Source organism: Lithobates pipiens, unplaced genomic scaffold (genome assembly GCF_037356315.1).
Source record: "Lithobates pipiens isolate NorthernLeopardFrog02 unplaced genomic scaffold, aLitPip1_a1.2 Scaffold_8, whole genome shotgun sequence".
Classification (NCBI taxonomy): Eukaryota; Metazoa; Chordata; class Amphibia; order Anura; family Ranidae; genus Lithobates; species Lithobates pipiens.
The window spans coordinates 433,910,385-433,928,563 of record NW_027507903.1 but is presented as its reverse complement, the minus strand read 5'-3'; the positions used below and the strand labels follow the sequence as shown (position 1 = coordinate 433,928,563).

The 18,179-nt window shown below is 45.1% G+C and overlaps 1 protein-coding gene across 4 annotated transcripts in view; it reads right to left on the bottom strand.

Moving 5' to 3' along the window:
- Nucleotides 1-18,179, bottom strand: part of LOC143964534 (E3 ubiquitin-protein ligase RNF213-like) — a 582,447-nt gene that overhangs the window by 490,528 nt on the left and 73,740 nt on the right. For all 4 annotated transcript variants that reach the window (XM_077474318.1, XM_077474320.1, XM_077474317.1 and 1 more), the window contains exons 3-4: nucleotides 5,323-5,420; nucleotides 2,316-3,539 (exon numbers count right to left, since the gene is read on the bottom strand). In XM_077474318.1, coding sequence (XP_077330444.1) covers nucleotides 2,316-3,539; nucleotides 5,323-5,420 — 1,322 coding nt within the window. The remainder of the gene's footprint in view (nucleotides 1-2,315; nucleotides 3,540-5,322; nucleotides 5,421-18,179) is intronic.

Below are 18,179 nucleotides of genomic sequence, written 5' to 3'. Positions count from 1 at the left end.
AACAGGATTCTAGTTTATCAGCCGGATCCTTAAATACTTGGCTGTTATCCAGGTTACATTTTTATTCACTGAAGAAATGGCGGCATCCTCTAAAGGTGTATCCCACTTCTTCCTGAATTTCTCCTCCATAAGTTATAACAAGGAAAACCTTTTTGGAGGCAAGTATATCCTGTCAGGATGATCCCAATCTACGTAAATCACCTGCTCAAATAATGGATGCACAGGAAAAGCTTGGGGACCTTGCTGAGGTCACAGGGATCCCAAAGTAGAACAGGAGGGTCCAGTCTCCTGAACTGGGGGTAATTTAAACCCAGCTCGAACCATCTCTGCCAGAGATTGGATGAACAATTTTTGGGAATGGGAGGCTGAGAATGGTTCTTCTGAGCCAGAATTCCCTGTTGAGTCCTCAGCCTCTCCTTCTTCCCGATCCTTTGTGACCACTTCCTCTTTCCACTCTGGCTCTGGATCACCTGGACCTGCTTGGCTATTAGAGTCCTGATGCTCAGGTGATTCACCACTGGGGACAGGCTCAGGAGAGGGAGATCTATTATGTTTCCTCCCTCCTTGTGTTACCGAGGCAATCATACCTGCTATTTTGCCCTCAAGGCCAGCTAAGGCAGACGCCAAATCATCCTTGGTAACATAAGCTGAGGCAGGGACACTGGCAGTGGCCACAATGCCTGACAAGTGCAATGGCTCAGTCAGGCCAGAAGCTGCAGGTCTTTCAGGGGAGACTGGGGCAATATCCACAAGGAGGTACTCTTACCCCTGCATTTGCCTTGCTCCCTGTTCCTCTTTTTCTGGAAGACATTGCTTACAAGTATAAAGGAAGACAGTACTCCCTGCGAGCCACCAGCTGCAATCCAGCATACAGCAGCTATTACAGCCTATAAAACACTCCCCACCAATCAGACTCACGTTCCCAAAACAAACAGCTCTGTGTCTCCACAGCACACGCCAGGGAACTCCAGCCTATAAGGTGTCAGAAGTCGTCCTCGTGCGACACGTGAACTTTCGCACACGCACATGGCACATGCACACACCCTAGTGTGCTCAAGCAGTTGGAGACAGTATGTAACTTTCAACATTAAAAAGGAGGACACAGTAACAGAGGGGAATATAAATCAGCCATCCCAGAGGGAGTACTCACCACTCCACGCTGCAGAACCTGGAATACCAGGGCCAATCTTCCCCCATCACAGCGGGTAGCGCCTCTGTGGACCTTCATGGACCGGGTGCCCCATTTTGGGGTCCACACCCTTGGACCTGTAAAGCACCCTTTTGGTTATCTTGGGCAAGTTATTGACCAGAATACCACTACACAAGGGTCCAGCACCATAAAGGACAAATTACAAGCAAAACCTCGTTCTTGCACCGAGGCTCGGGTACCATCCGATTACAACATCCTCACTGAGACATCTATTGAAGAAATTGAAGAGCTTCAACGTTCGTGACCATCACCTTGAAGACACTGGCGAACAAACTGAGGTAATTCCCGTATGGGAGGGGTTATACGGGAGGAACCTTCTTGCTATTGGTTGCCAGTGTCCAATCACCTAAAGGTAGCGTATAACCCAGATAGTCATGAATAATGCTCTGTGTCCTTTGATGTACGATAAAGAAAATTCAGATTTGCTACCAAATCAAAGCTCTATCAAAAAAAAATATGTCTAACATATTCAGGTAGATGACAAACACAATGTATAATCTGTGGAACTGAAACATCACCAAAACAGAAGACATCTAGACTCAAAGTGATTTAGTGTAAAAAGGCCTGGTTTCTTAAACAGAAATCAGCCTACAAAGCCATTACCTTCACCTACAGGTCTGCTTCTTTTAGGCTCCATTCACACTAGCACAACTCCAGAATCGCACAATGTCCAGTGAGCTTTTGGTGTGTGACTTTAATCCGACTTTACACAAAATGGATATAAGTCGCATTAAATGCAGGCACATTTTCATAAACACTGCGACTTTAACGTGCACCGATCTGAATTGGTGCAATTGAAATGAATGGCTGTGACTTGTTATGCGACTCTGGGCATGACAAGTCGCGCTAGTGTGAATAGAGCCTTACACTATTGGTCTTATGAATTGAAAGTTCTATGACCTATCCTGACCTATGTTCCATGGGTATTTATAGGTCTATAGTCTATTTCCCTACTCCCAATCTATATTATAGGTCTAGGTCCCTGTTGTCATTGTGTTATTTTATCTGTCCTATGTTTTTAGCTCCCCAAGTGACATTTAGGTTTTCGAAAAGCAGCACACTAGCCCACAAACACAAAGTATTAGACAATTTTATATGAACTTACCTTAGTGTTTTCATTGTTTTTAGAATCTTCTTTTTCATGTGATGTATTTTTATTTTTATTCTTGTTTTTAGTTCCTTGCCGGTCTTCATTTTTATTTGAATCCTTCTGGATGAATGTGTTAGAGGATTCTGATGGACTGCCTTTAGTACTTTTGTCAGTTTCTTTCTCATTTTTATTTTGTTGTTTTGTTGTCCTTTCAGATTCAGACCTTGTATTCATTTTTGCCTGTCCACAGTTGTTATTCTCCTTGTCAACTGGAATCCTTGTGAAGGCATCTACCTTTGTGCTCTCATTATTATTATCCTTGTGGCCAGGTGCCACTTTGTTATTGGTCTTTTCAAGTTCAGATCTTGCATCTACATCAAGAGGTGCTCCAGAAGTAGCTGACTTATTTGAAATTTGATTTCTTTCATGTAAGTCAGGTGTTGTATTCTCTGTGTCTTTATTTGGTTTACACGTGCCACTAGTGTCTTTTTCACTGCTGGAGATATTTTTCGATCCTTCATTTCTCTTTACATTTTGACTACTGTGCTTATTTTCAAGCTTAATTTTTTCCCTGAGTTCACATTCGCTTGTTGTGTCCATGTCACTGTGAGAAGCTTTCACTTCTTTTACTGGGTCAGAACTACATTCTAACTTAGTAGGAAACGTCATTTTGTTTTGAGGTTCTTGATTATTTTGCGTACCTCTGTCTTCCACCTCACAATTGACTTTAGATGCGCGTGACATGCCTGTTTTAAGCTCCATGACTGGGTCAACTGTCATTTTCTCATTTAGCGAGACCTCTTTCTCACTGACACTCTTAACGTCTAAGTTATCAGAACTTGTCTCTGTGCCTTCAGAACCTTCATTCTTTGAGGAGGCTGAAAGTTCAACTCTCACATACATTTTGGGCTCTCTGTCTTTGTCTTCATATTTGTCTTTGCTAAGTGGTATATCTTTAATGGGTATTGATACTGTATCCCTTCTACTAGAATTTTCACCATCTTTTGTTTCTGTTCTAACCTCACCACTTTCAAAGGGAAAATTGGTAGTATCTGCATTTTCTATTGTTTGTGCAGTGGGTTGTACGTTTTCACAAGTGACAGAGTCTGCAAGGCTCTCAAATTCACCATCATTTTCAACACTTTCAACAATACTGGAGTCTTCCTGATCAGTGGTAAGTGAAATCAATGAGGTTTCAGAGTCGCTACTGTTCTTTTTGCTTTTTTTTCTGTTTCGTTTCTGCATGATAAATTAGTAATTTTTATTAAGCATCAAATCTAGGGATATGCAGACAGAGCAGGGTTAGACAGGTCCTAGTGGCCAGGTTGCATACAAAAAACAAAACAAAAAAAACAAGCAAACAGCCAACCAGTGTTTTCAAAATTAGCGTTCAGAGACCCCTACCTGCAAATACACTGGACTGGTTTTCTTCTAAATTTGTGAATCTATTTGTTCACCCCGACAAGGTAAATGTTAGTTTCAAGAGCAAGGGTAACTAGAAATCATATCCAATTGCTCCATATTCAGTAGTTATCCATGTCTAAACTGACTATACTTGGGCAAACTGGGTGACCTGACACATGGCTCTGGGTGTGCAGCGAAATTGTCCATCTACGATATTGGCTGAACTTGATCAATTCAAATCTATCCCCCTCCAAAAAAAAAAAAAAAGGGAATAGATTGTGAAATGTAAATTAAAATTTTGGTCTAGGATGCTCTGAGTAAATTGCAGTTGCCTGTGAAATACTTAAAGGAGATCCTCACACCTTGGCAATGCTGCCTATGAAAAAGGAAGGAGCTCTGTAAAAGTATAAGAGAATCAGGGGAAGGCATCTAGCAGTGACACTGTCACCTTCCTGGAAGGTGACAGCATCTCTAGGTTTTTTGAATCGACCTAATCTTAAAGGGAATTCAGAAATCATATACCGTATATACTCGAGTATAAGCCGAGATTTTCAGCCTCTTTTTTGAGGCTGAAAGTGCCCCCCTCGGCTTATACTCGAGTCATCGCTGTCTGACTGCTCAATCAGCGTATCGAGCAGACAGACGGCGGACATACTACAATTCGAAAGCCGCGCCTCCGCCTCCGCCTGTGATAGGCGGAACACTCAATTTCCCAGCAGTCAGTGTTCCGCCTATCACGGACATCCGCTCATCCTCGTACTACGGACGAGGATGAGACGATGTCCGTGATAGGCGGAACACAGGCTGCTGGGAAATTCAGTGTTCCGCCTATCACAGGCGAAGGCGGAGGCGCGGCTTTTGAATTTTAGAATGGCCGCCGAGGCGCCGACGAAGAGCGGCGATCCTGGCAAGGCACGGGACGGAGGCAAGGCAAGGGACGGGACGGAGGCAAGGCACGACACGGGACGGAGGCAAGGAGGCAAGGCACGGCACGGCACGGGACGGAGGCAAGGAGGCAAGGCACGGGACGGAGGCTCGGGACACAGGCTCGGGACACAGGTAGGCTGGACACACACACACACACACACACACACACACACACACACACACACACACACACATGGACACACACACACAGGGATGGATGGATGGAGACACACACACACAGGGATGGATGGATACACACACACACAGGGATGGATGGAGACACACACACACAGGGATGGATGGATGGATGGAGACACACACACACAGGGATGGATGGATGGATGGAGACACACACACACAGGGATGGATGGATGGATGGACACACACACACACAGGGATGGATGGATGGATGGACACACACACACACAGGGATGGATGGACGGACACACAGGGATGGACGGACACACAGGGATGGACGGACACACAGGGATGGACGGACACACAGGGATGGACGGACACACACACAGGGATGGACAGGCATGTCTCACCCTCGGCTTATACACGAGTCAATAAGTTTGCCAGTTTTTTTGGGGGTAAATTGGGGGCCTCGGCTTATATTCGGGTCGGCCTATACTCGAGTATATACGGTACATTACGGTATGTTGATAAGAGGAGAGGAAAGGGATCTTACCTTTCTTTTCTTAACTGGTGGACTGGTATCTTTCAGTGATTGTGGTTCATCTTCACTTATTTTTGATTGATGACTGGTGCTACTAGTTTTAGTAATATCTGCAATCATAAAAAAACAAATAAATAAGTTTGCGCATCAAAATATTAATTAAAAGTATAATAAACAAAGCCGCCGGTACAACAGTGTATGTGTTAGATCATAACTAAATATTAATGCTGCGCTATGTATATAACACATATGCAATTAAATGTGACAATCTTAAACTGTGACAATTTTGATTAAAAATTTTAATATAAATATAAACACAATAAATTATGTGAATATTAAACACTAAATTCATACGTAAATAAGTCTGTGTGTGAAAGGGTAAATTCCACTCAAGCTTACTCCATCCAATAAGTGAGTCTTATAGTCGTTCAAAACCTTATACCCGAAAGTTCGCTTGTGTGAAAAAGTGAAATCCACTCAAGGTGAACCAAACTAAAGCATTGTACACAGTACGATTGTTGGACAACCGAGTGTTTGATTTTTGTCAAAAGGGCGTGTGCAGGATCTCGTCTTGCATACCAATGTTACACAAATTGTCGTGCCACAAACACGAAGGCAGTGACGTACTACAAGGAATTTCAGCTATTGAGCGCCACCCTTTGGGCCCCTTCTGCTAAATTTGTGTTTAGTGATCGATTCCGAGCATGCGTGTTTGTACTTTCGACTTTTATGTAATGGATTTGTGTACTAACTATCCGAAAAGCTGACGCAGAGCTGTCGTTCGACAAAAATTTACTAGCCTGTCATCCAGCATTTGTAGGCCAAAAATTGGAAAACAATTGTTAAAAGAATTGTTGTACTAACGGTAAGAACTTTGGACAACAGCCTGTCAAACGATAATCCCCTTCTGATTTTCGTACCGTGTGTAAGAGGCTCTAGTCATGCCAAGCACCAACAAACCCCCCTTGGATGTGCGTTCACCTCTCAGATGGGCCCTTCTTTACATGGACCAAAAAAGTCTTTAAAGGGCCGGATCACACCACAAAAACGCATTCCTGATCCGTTCTGGATGTGTTTCTACAAGTGCGTTTTTAATGCATTCTGGTGCATTTTTGATGCGTTTTTGAATGCATGCCAGGTGCTTTTTTTTCTTCTTTTTTCACTATACTAGGGTCCAGTGTGTTTTTGATGCATTTTACTACGTTCCAGTGCAGGAAAAATGCAGCATGTTCTATTTTTTTTTTTGGAACTGAAAAGCCCAGGAACTGACTGCACTGGTGTAAACTATGCCATTGAAACCATATAACTTACCGTACTTTCCATGCATTTTTGATGCAGAACAAAAACGCACTGGACTGCATGAGGTGTGAACTGGCCCTAAATGATGATGGTTTTTGCTGGTAGCGGCAGGTGGATATATGCATGGATACATCTGCCCTCTGTTGTTAATTAGGACCATGTACACAGTACAAACTCACCACAACTGCAGTGGGAGGCGATGGCTCAGTACTTTCTTTGTGTTCGTCATTTCTACTTATGAATGTGGTCTTAATAGTCACAGGACTCATTTATTGTTTGTACATTCACATTTTTATTCAAGATTTTCAGTTTATTTAAAATTGTCACATTTGTATGTATATGTGTTATATACATAGCACAGCACTAACACCTTTTTATTTAATATCTACAAATCAGTTCTTTCCCAGAATCCAACTGCTTTAGAACACCAGGTATGTGGTCTCCACCTCTGGGAGTAATAGTTACAGATTTAAGATCTGAAAAGACATTGAAAGTTATGGGTCAGTAAGAGTGTAGGGTAAATAAACGCTATCCCTGGATTTTAAAAAAAGATGGTCATAAGCACTCAAAATGTCTCCTGTCTGTGCAACAAATGTTGCAATTTTGCAACATATACATGTAACTTTTGGTAAGGTGTATATGAATCTGTTGCAGAATTGTATGCAAAAATACCCACTGCCAGAATGTCACACACGGCTCCATTCACACCGAAGCGTAGCAATTTACTGTCATTTTTTCAGGCTTTTTTTTAAGCATTTTTGCAGCTTTTTACAAGCATTTTGAAAGTGTTTTATAAGTGTATTACAAGCCTTTTACAGATTCAGTCAATAGAAGCACTAGGGGGAGGAGAGGGAGAGGAAATTAGGGGTGGATAGCTGCTATTTGAGCAGAAGAACGCTTATAAAACACTCAAGTCAGGTGTTTCTATTGAAGTCTATGGGGCCAAAAACACGATGTACCTGTACATCGTTTTGAGGAAGTGGTTGTACTGGGCTTCACCCTGGTACTGTTTTTTTTTAAAGCTGGCGGTCAGGTTTCTGCACGATAACAACTGATGCAGGTCAGCAGCCGCTCGGTTGTCACAAGGAGCGGGAGAGGACTCCCCCCCACCACATTCTGCCTGGGTCTCCCGTACCACCTGGAGAGCAGAGTAACCACCCGACACGTCCGGAATTGGCTTTGATCGCGTCTCCGATGTAGTAACCCAATGGCGCCAGTTTAAAAAAAATTAATAAATCCCTAGTATTACAAAATGCAGATTTTGACGTTTTGAATACTGTGAAGTACAAAGGAGTGATTTGGGGGTCTTTCAGACCCAAGATCCCTCCATAAAGAGTACCTGTCACCGTCTATTACTGTCAAAAGGGATGTTTACATTTCTTGTGACAGCAATAAAATTGATCAGATATTTATATTTTTAAGAGAAAATATAATTAAAATTTTTTTTTTTTAAAGTGCCCTGTCCATGCTTGTTCGTGCACCAAAGAAAGCACATACGCAAGTCGTGCCTGCAAATGTAAATGGTGTGTAAATCACACATGTGAGCTATTGCTGCGATCAGAGCGAGAGCAATCATTCTAGCAAGAGACCTCCTCTGTAACTCTAAACTGGTAGCTGTTAAAAAAAAAAAAAACATCACCGATGGAGAGTACCGTAGTTTGTCGCCATTCCACGAGTGTGTGCAATTTTAAACCGTAACAAGTTATTTACTCTGCGTAATATCATCTTTCACATTATACAAAAAAATTGGGCTAACTTTCCTGTTTAGTTTTTCTTTTTTTTATTCAGTGAAGTGTATTTTTTCCCCAAAAATTGCGTTTGAAAGACCGCTGCGCAAATACCGTGTGACAAAAAATATTGCAACGACCACCATTTTGTTCTCCAGAGTCTTTGTTAAAAAAATATATGTATATATATTTCCTGGGCCTCCTCATGTCAGCCTACTATGGGTCAGCTCCGCCTCCTCTGACCCCTCCAAGACCACCTTTTTCCTAGCCCATAAAGAGCGGCTGTCTGCCCACACCAGTGTTCTTTTTTTCATCCTCGCTCCAGACGCCTTTTAAAGTTTATTTATTTTTATTTATTTATTTTTCTCAATCCACCATCCATCCTGTTCGGGTTCACCCTCTCCTGTATCAGAAGACCCCCCCCCATAGAGCCAGCAAATCTCCTGAGGAGGTGGGTTCCCTTGGTGCTGCGATAAAAAGGTGTAGTATAAATGACTGTATATTACTGGCAAAGGTCACTGGCAGTATAAATGACTGTATATACCTTCGTTAGGCAGGTGTTGGCACTCTCTCCTTCCATGTTTTGTGTGTTCAGGAAGTGATTTGGCTCGTTGGGTCTTGTAGTTCACCACCTCCACGTGTATTCCTTTCAGGAAGCTCAGTTGAGCAGGTGAGGTCAGAGGTAGCTTCCTCTTGGATTACCGTATATACTCGAGTATAGGCCGACCCGAATATAAGCCGAGGTCCCCAATTTACCCCCAAAAAACTGGAAAAAATTATTGACTCGTGTATAAGCCGAGGGTGAGACATGCCTGTCCATCCCTGTGTGTCGTCCATCCCTGTGTGTGTCCATGCATCCGTGTGTGTGTGTGTGTCCATGCATCCGTGTGTGTCCATGCATCCGTGTGTGTGTGTGTCCATCCATCCCTGTGTGTGTGCATGCATCCGTGTGTGTGTGTGTGTGTGTGTGTGTGTGTGTGTCCATGCATCCGTGTGTGTCCATCCATCCCTGTGTGTGCATGCATCCGTGTGTGTGTGTGTGTGTGTGTGTGTGTGTGTGTGTGTGTGTGTGTGTGTGTGTGTGTGTGTCCGTGCAGCCTACCTGTGTCCAGCCTGCCTGTGTCCGTCCCGGCCTGCGTCCCGTCCCGGCCTGCGTCCCGGCCCGGCCTGCGTCCCGGCCCGTCCCGCAGCTCTTCGTCGGTGGCCATTCTAGGATTCAAAAGCCGCGCCTCCGTCGGTGATAGGCGGAACACTCAATTTCCCACTGACTGCTGGGAAATTGAGTGTTCCGCCTATCGGATGTCCGTGATAGGCGGAACACTCAATTTCCCAGCAGTCAGTGGTCCGCCTATCATGGACGTCCGCTCATCCTCATACTACGGACGAGGATGAGAGGACGTCCGTGATAGGCGGAACACAGACTGCTGGGAAATTCAGTGTTCCGCCTATCACAGGCGAAGGCGGAGACGGAGGCGCGGCCTTTGAATCCTAGAATGGCCGCTGTCTGTCTGCTCGACACGCTGATCGGGCAGACAGACAGCGATGACTCGAGTATAAGCCGAGGGGGGCACTTTCAGCCTCAAAAAAGAGGCTGAAAATCTCGGCTTATACTCGAGTATATACGGTACCTAGCAAACACCAGAATGCTCACTGCTGATTTGCAGCAGGCTCTGTACTCTAGGGCTAATCTCAGTCTCCAGCTGATCAATCTGCTACTCTGCTCTGGTAAGCCTGATTTCCAGGACTCTCATTTCTTACTGCTGTGTTACTTGTCTGTCAGAGTGTTTTTATTATCCTGTGCCTTTATAGATCTGGGGAGTTTTGCCTGTCTGCCTAGCTGCCTTAGCACTGAAGATTCAGATGGAGAAGTTTATTTTATTTGTTTATTTAAAAGAGAACACATCCTCTGTTTGAGGCTGGGTTCACACTGCAGCAGTTTATGAGAACGGATGTGATTCGCACCGCACTGCAGTGCAAATCACATCCGATCTCTGTGCGATGCGAGTTCAGCCATACAGATAGTATGGCTGAATTCGCATCGCACACGGCCCAAACTCGCACAGGACCCTTTTTTTTTGTCCGCAGCAGAATCGGTTCGCATGGGTGTTCACACCATGCGATCTGATTCCTGTCCGAGTTTGCAGATCACACTGCGATATGCGAACTGATCTGGGGGTGTCATTAACGTTTCACTGACACTCCCAGCAGTTCGCATAGGGCAGTGTGAACTGCCGCCGGGAGGTATGCGATGCGGGAACCCGCCGCGGATTCGCGGCGTTCCCGCATCGCTGCAATGTGAACCTAGCCTTACAGAGATAAGGGCCCAGTGTGAGCTAAACGCCTACAAAGAGGTTTCCTAATCAGCATTCCAGCCTCAAAGGAGTAAAAAGACTAGACATGACAAGTCGCAGAGTCGCATGCAGCTGGATAGACGCCTGTTGTCACAGCATTCCAGATCTCCCTCGCCCTTACCTGTATCTTCAGCATTTGCAGATTCAGATCATGTGTTTCCAGTGCATTTTAACTTTGAAGTCGATAGCAAAACAGACCCATCTGAGGCTGAGATGGTCTCGGAATCGCATACGTTTGATTTTTGCGCTGGTTCCCCCCTTGGTGGAGGCCTCAAAGAAACAGCAGAGATACTACCCGTATTTAAAGAAATCTTTACCTTCCTTCCCATTCATTTCTGAAATTAAAGTGACTGGGCGGGCCTGAGAAGCTCAATGTGCTTAATAGAGTATCAAAGTTGTAACCCCTGGACACTATGCCTAAAGTGGATGCTTCATTACCTAGATTTGCCTGCCACATTACGCTTCCGCTGGAGGATTCGGTCTCCTTTAGGGATCCTATGGATCGCAGAATAAATGCAGACCTAAATAGGTTGTATAGTTTGGCCAAAGCAGCCTGCAGGCTGGCGGTAGTGCTCACTTCTGTGGCAGCAGCACTTGGGTTGGATTTGCACCTGTGCGTTTTTGGTGCTTTTGCGGTTTTGAGCTACCGTTCATTTACTATGGTCTCCTATGGGGCATGTTCGGTGTTGTGGATCTGTGGAATGCAGGGAGAGTGCATGAGTCTGAGTCCAGCCTTAGGCTGTGGGTAGCGGAGCTAGTGGATGGATGTTCAGATGAAAGTCTGGGAAGTGGCAGTTGTTCTCTTTTGCAGTTTTCAGGACTGCTGTAGAGTTTGTGGCTGAAGTGGCTGTTGACCAGGTCAGGGAGCCGGTTCAAAAGATGACAGCAATTGATGATGCGATTTAGTTTGCTTTGTGCGCTATACAAATTTTTCATTCATTCATTCACAGCAAAGATAATGGCTCATTCCATCACAGCCGCAGAGCCTTATGGTTGAAGCATTGGTCGGCCGATAAGGCTTCCAAGCACAGTCTATGTTCGATTCCATTCAACGGGAAGATACTCTTCAGGAAGACTCAGCATTTCAGCGGATTTCTGGCGGCAGATCTATCCTAATCCTGCAGAAGAGAAAAAGACAACAGCAGCCCTTTCGGTTTAACAAGCGATCCAAAGTAGGGTGCAGCGAGGCCAGTACTTAGACAGTTTTTCATGGAAGGGAGCCGATTCAACCTTCCAGAAACCTTCCAAACCCAGGGCCAACAAAGCTTCTAAGGCTTCAAATAAGTCCTTCTGAAGGTGTCTCAACTTAACCTTCTCAAGTAGGAGCAAGACTAGCCTAATTCAGGGGGGTTTGGGTAGTCATATTACAGGATGCCTGGATTGAATTATTGTCTCGAGTTCAGAACAAAGCCCCATCAGACCTTGTTCGTAGAAACTGGGCTTCCTACAGATGTTTGAGAAAATATATAGGGGAGCTGTTGGCAGCAAGGGCCATCCTTCCGGTTCCAAGGCATGAATTGGGTCAAAGAGTATGTTCCCCCTCTGTTTTTGGTCCCAAAGGCTTCAGGGGGTTTCGGACCAGTTTTTTGGCCTCAAAGTCCTGAATTCTTTCATGAAGGTTCTACCATTAAAAATTGAGTCAGGGGAAATGATAATTTCCGTTGTGGACTTAGAAGACTAGATGGTTTCCATCGATTTGGCGGATGCGTATCTTCTTGTTTCCATAGACGTATCTCAGCATTGCTTTCTCAGGTTTTCCGTGGAAGGCTCTCATTTTCACTTTTAATGTCTCCCATTCAGTCTCTGGACGACTCTGAGAATGTTCTCAAAGCTACTGTCTGCTGTCGTCACGTCTTTCAGGGTCAATGGAGTGCAAATATTCCATTATTTAGTCGACATGCTACTTCTGGGTCCGTCAAATGAGCTCCTACTTCATGTAAATTTCACCTGCTAACACTAGCTTGTTTCGCTTGGTTGTTCAACTATGGGAAGAGCCAGATGCAGCCGACCCAAATGTTGGAGTATTTAGGAGTACAATTCAACATGGATCAGGGTGGTGTTTCTCTTCCTCAGAGGAAGGTCCAGGAGATCCAGTCTTAGACAAAAGCAGTGATAGCAAGGTCTTCGATGATGGTGAAGGAATGCATGCAGTATCTGGGGGGTTCTATCAGCCACAGTTCCATTAGTCCCATGGGTCAGGTAGCGGAGAAGGAGGTTTCAATGCAACTTTCTTCTTCAGGGGGATCGTCAGTCCTTCTACCTGAAATTCTATCTACCAATTCAGATAATCTGGTCCCTGGTTTGGTGGTCAGTAGCTTGCAATCTTTCCTGTGGAGTTCCGTTGAAGGCCTCAGAACCAATAGTGGTGACGACCAATGCCAGTCTGGCAGGCTGCGGGGCACACTGCCTGGGACAGCAGGTTTAAGGCCAATGGAACTTTTGTGAATTTCTTAGGATTGGATGCTGTCAGACGCACTCTCTTAGCGTTCCAACCTATGTTGCAAGGTCGAGCTTTCTAGATTCTTGGGCAACAATTACAGTGGCTTATGTGTCTCAAGGGGGCACAATAAGTCACCCTGTCCTTCAGGTGACATGTCAATCTTCCTATGCGCAGAGAAGAATCTCGGCTCTTACAGCATCTCATCTCCCAGGGCCTGGAAATGGTTTTAGCAGATCACTTGAGTCAAGGCTTTGAGGATCACAACGAATGGGGCCTGAATCGATAGATATTATGGCATTGGAGAATTGTCAACTGCCTTGCTTCTTCTCCCAGACCTGGCATCCACAGGCGTTGGGTCAGGGTGCTCTGTCCAGGTCTTGGAACTTCCCCTTGGTTTATGTTTTCTTGCTGCTTCCATTGGCTCTCAAAATCCTGCTGAAGATTCAGCGAGAAGGATCACAGCAATAGTAGTCTTACCTTACTGGCTCAGGGAACTGTGGTTTCCTCTGGCTTGGAGGATAAAGTTAGGCTCACCAATCCCACTGCCTCCTTGTCAAAATCTCCTTCTGCGGAGTGGGGCCTGACACCCGAACTGCAGGAGGATGAAGTTAATAACTTGAAAGTGAGAGGGAAGCTTTAACTGGCTTGGGTCTCTCAGGTGGTGTAGTGGAGACATTATTACAGGCTCGTAAGAGGTCCACAAATGTAACCTATCACCAGATCTGGAATACTACAGAAAGGGGTTGGGACCTTGGATCTCCTTCAGTGTCTAACATTTTGGAGTTTCTGCAAGAGTGGTCTCTAAGGGTTAGCTTATAATTCCCTGAAGGGTCAAATCCCCACTTTGTTGGCTATGTCGTGTACAAGATATTCTCTACATCCATTGGTGATCTGATTTTTAGGGGCAGCCATAGAAATCAGACCTCCATTGAAATAGTTTTTTCAAAAAGAGTACTTAACACTAGTCTTGGGAACATCGCTGGTTCCTCCATTTGATCAAGCTTTCTCTTGTTCATTATTTCTTTTAACAGTTTTTTGTTTTTTTTCTAACTGTTGCCTCGGCCAGAAGGGTCTCTGAGTTATGCGCCTTCTCATCTAAAAAACCATATTGTTTGGTGCTCCCAGACATGATAGTCCTTAGGCCGATTCCAAGCTTACTACCTAAGGTTGCCATATGATTTCATATGAACTGGGAGGTCATTCTCCCAGCCTTTCCGGCAGATACAGCTGATAATGAGTGGAGTAAGTTAGACCTGGGCTCTGCCGTTTCAGTCTACCTGAAATGGTCTAAAAGCAGATCAGCTGTAGTTTTTTTTTTCCCAATGGGGCCTAAAAGGGTATACAGGCAACATCCAGAGTTTTTTTTTCCTCCAGATTTGTCAAAGACCATGCATATTGCATACAAAACTCTGTGCCTTCCTCCTCCTTCAGAGATCAAAGCACATTCAATGAAGGGTATGGCAGCATCCTGGGCAGCATACGCAAAGGTCGCCCCTGAGGTAGTTTGCAGAGCAGCAAACTGGGAGCGTGCCCAACACATTTTATTAGGCATTACAGGCTTAATTGGCTTCCCCGCCTGAGGAGACATTTGGCTCTATGGTTATTATGGCGGCTGTCGCCCATTAACAATTTGAGTAGCATTGAGGGTTTGGCTTATTTTTTGTCTTCCTCCCTTTTTAGAAAGCTTGCTACATCCCATAGTAGGCCGACATGGGGAGGTCCAGGAATAAGGAAAATTGTTGCCCATACTTAACGTAATTTTCCTTTCCTGGATCCTCCCCATGTCAGCTGGAGGATTCCCACCCAGTTTATCCGTCGCGAGGCGGGTTTTTTTTTTAACACTGGTGTGGGCAGACAGCCGTCCTTTATGGGCTAGGAAAAAGGTGGTCCTGGAGGGGTCAGAACTGACCCATAGTAGGCTGACATGGGGAGGATCCAGGAAAGGAAAATTACAGTAAGTATGGGAAACAATTTTCCTACATGCATACACTAATTTATATATATATATATATATATATATATATATATATATATATATATATATATATATATATATATATATATATATATATATATATATATATATATATAAAAAATGTTTGAGTGTTCTAGGTAACTTTCTCAAGTCATCTTCCAGGACGGCACACCTGAGAGATGAGAGGCTCCTCCCTACAGGAAACACAATCAATCGACAGCTGTTTTAAGTCCCCACCCTTCCCCTTGATCCTCAGTTTTTGATTGTGTTTCTCCCTACACAGCGAAACTGTTTGTTTTTTTCCAAATGACCCGAAGCCTGGGGCTGGTGGTCTCCCCCTGGGAGCCGGACCACAAGCCTGGGAAGCCTCTGGGTCTGGTAGGATATTCTTGTCCTTCCTGGGGGGTTCCCCTATCTTTTCCTCAGGGCGGGCAGCAGAAATTGGAAGAGCCCCCCTGAGAGCTGAAGGACCCTGGGTACAGTGGTGTACCCAGAACTTCAGGGGCCATTATCCTGTCTCCCCCTCCTTACCTGTACAGGTGGCTGTTCAGACGGGGGTGCTGGCCATCGGTTCTTTCCAGGGGGATCTTGTCCCCGACTCCTGGGTCCCCGGTAGCTCGCGTGGGCTGCCGGAGAGGGCGTGGCAACAAGCACCCGCGTCATTTTCAAACTTCGGGAAAATGGCAGCGGCGTTCTTACCCAGGAGGGAAGGCTGAGAGTCAGTAGGAGCAGGCGCCCACATCCTCCTTTCTCTAGAGCGAGGAGGCACCAGTTTACTACGGTGGATGTCTGCCTTAACCACCTCAGATATGAAGATGGGAATGAGGAATGGAAGGCATTGCCCCCCCCCCATGTATATAGACTGACTGGTACAGTGCAGGACACAGCCTAACCTAGCACCTCCCTATGGGGACAGCAGTTGGGGGGGAGCACTTTGGCGGCTATCCTCCTTGCGTGTGGACCATAAGGATGGAAAAGCAAGCCCGCTGGCTGTGGCAAAAAGAGGAAGACGACAACGGTGAGTACTTTACTTTCCTTTTGCCGTGGGAAATTAGCTGCAAAATCCCCAATTCCAGCCAGAGGGTTTCTGGGCATTTGAGATCTCACCTGGGGTCTGGATTCAAATAGCCCTTAAGCTTCTGCTAAAAACACCAGCTGCAGCCCCTCTTACATCAGAGAAGCTGTATGGTGGACAGGTGGTGCAGAGGAACGAGTGTGCCTAAACCACCTCAGATGAGAAAGAGGTAGGTAGGCCATTGCTCCCCCTTCCCCGTGTATATACTGACTGGTGCAGTGCAGAACTTGGGGTCGGTATACAAATAGCGCAGACGCCACTGCTAAAACCACCAGCCACAGCTCCCTCTTACAGCAGAGACACTGTGGTTATCACAGCAGTAGGTTGCCAGCCTCTCCCTACATGCCCAGGTGTGGTACATTAGTAGGGATGAATATAGCATACAGAGGGGACCTGGTAGATACAAAGTTACTTACAGGCCAGGTATACCACTGAACAAGTTATTAATTGGGCAGTGGTTGGTGGATTCAGCAGCTCCCCTGGTCAGCAGGTGCACTAGGTTACCGGCCCTATTAGCCCAGCTGCTAGGAATCTGAAGTTGCTTCACAATGTTTAAGAGCTGACCTAACATTCAAGGATGGGCAGAGACCAAGCTACTGTGTGGCACAGTAGGGGTTCCCTTGTCACAGATCCTCCTTTTGGGGGTTGCCTGCTATAGTTAACTTTCATAAGCTCCAACCTCCCACTCCACCTTTACACTGTGTTTATATTATAGTGTAGGAGGTAAGAAGAAACTTTTTTTTATTGGTTTGGGCTACAATCCACTCAGTGGCAGATCTAAAGGCGATTCACCATAGATCGCTCCCTACATCCTTTTAATTGAGGATTTTCTGTGCAAACCTATGCAAGAGCTACATAATTGATTGTTTGAAGCCTGCAAATAGCTATTTACCTCCCAGGCTAAACTGGTAACCACCTCTTATAGAGAGGTCTTAAATTGGTCTCTAGGGCTGGGCTCATTGAGACTTTAGTTGCTAATCAGCACCACCTGGATATGTGCTGGCTAGCGTTTGCTCAGTCTATGGAGGTAAGGTAGGACAACAACTACTACTAATAGTAGGGTGTCCAACCATTTTAGGATCTGTTCCTTCTCTGGTGGTGAAGGTTTAGTATCTACAGCCCAGGCTATGCCTATTAAATAAATTGCCTGTTGGTTATTTCATAAAGGGATAGACCATGACTCCTCATTGGCTGCACACCAGTAGACCTCAGTAGTGAAGGTTTGTGCTTGCTGGGATGTTTTTGTGGCACAGCAGAAATACACATTGAGATTTGTGACATCTCTGCTTATAAGGGCTAAATTGCTGTACATCAGAAATGCACTGCACTGAAGCTTGTTTGCTGTCCTTTATATACTAAAGGTACTGCTTTGTTTGGCTACAGATCAGAAAAATACAACAGTGAAGGTGGTCTGTACTTTCTGGTTTTGTGTTGCACAGCAGAAATGCACATCATTGTGTCTGGTGACATCTCTGCTCATAATGGTTATATTGCTGCACATCAGACATACACAAGATTGAGGTCTGTCTGTGGGGCTTTGTGTCCTGTTTTACTGCCTTGTTGGTTACTTATCAGAAAGGCAGCAGTGAAGTCTGATGGTCCTGATTTGCAGGGCGCTGTGCTGATTCAGACAGTGCTATTAACAGCAATGGCTGCCGAGTTTAAACATGCGATTTGACATGTTGAGTCGCATGACAAATCATTTCAATATGGATGTGCTATCTCTATTCATAGTGTTTTATTGTTGCACATCAGATTTGTACAGCATTAAGGTCTGTGAGGTTTTGTGTCCTGTATTACTGCCTTATCAGAAAGGCAGCAGTGAAAATTGATGGTTCGAATTTGTTGGGCTACATAGTAGAAATACAAATTGAACCCCTGCCAGGTGTAGTACATATACTGCCTTTGGTAATCCATGTAGCACCACAAAGTGGTGTTGTGCTGATTTTAGCCATGCGATTTGACATGTTGAGTCGCAAGGCCAAATCGCTTCAATATGCAT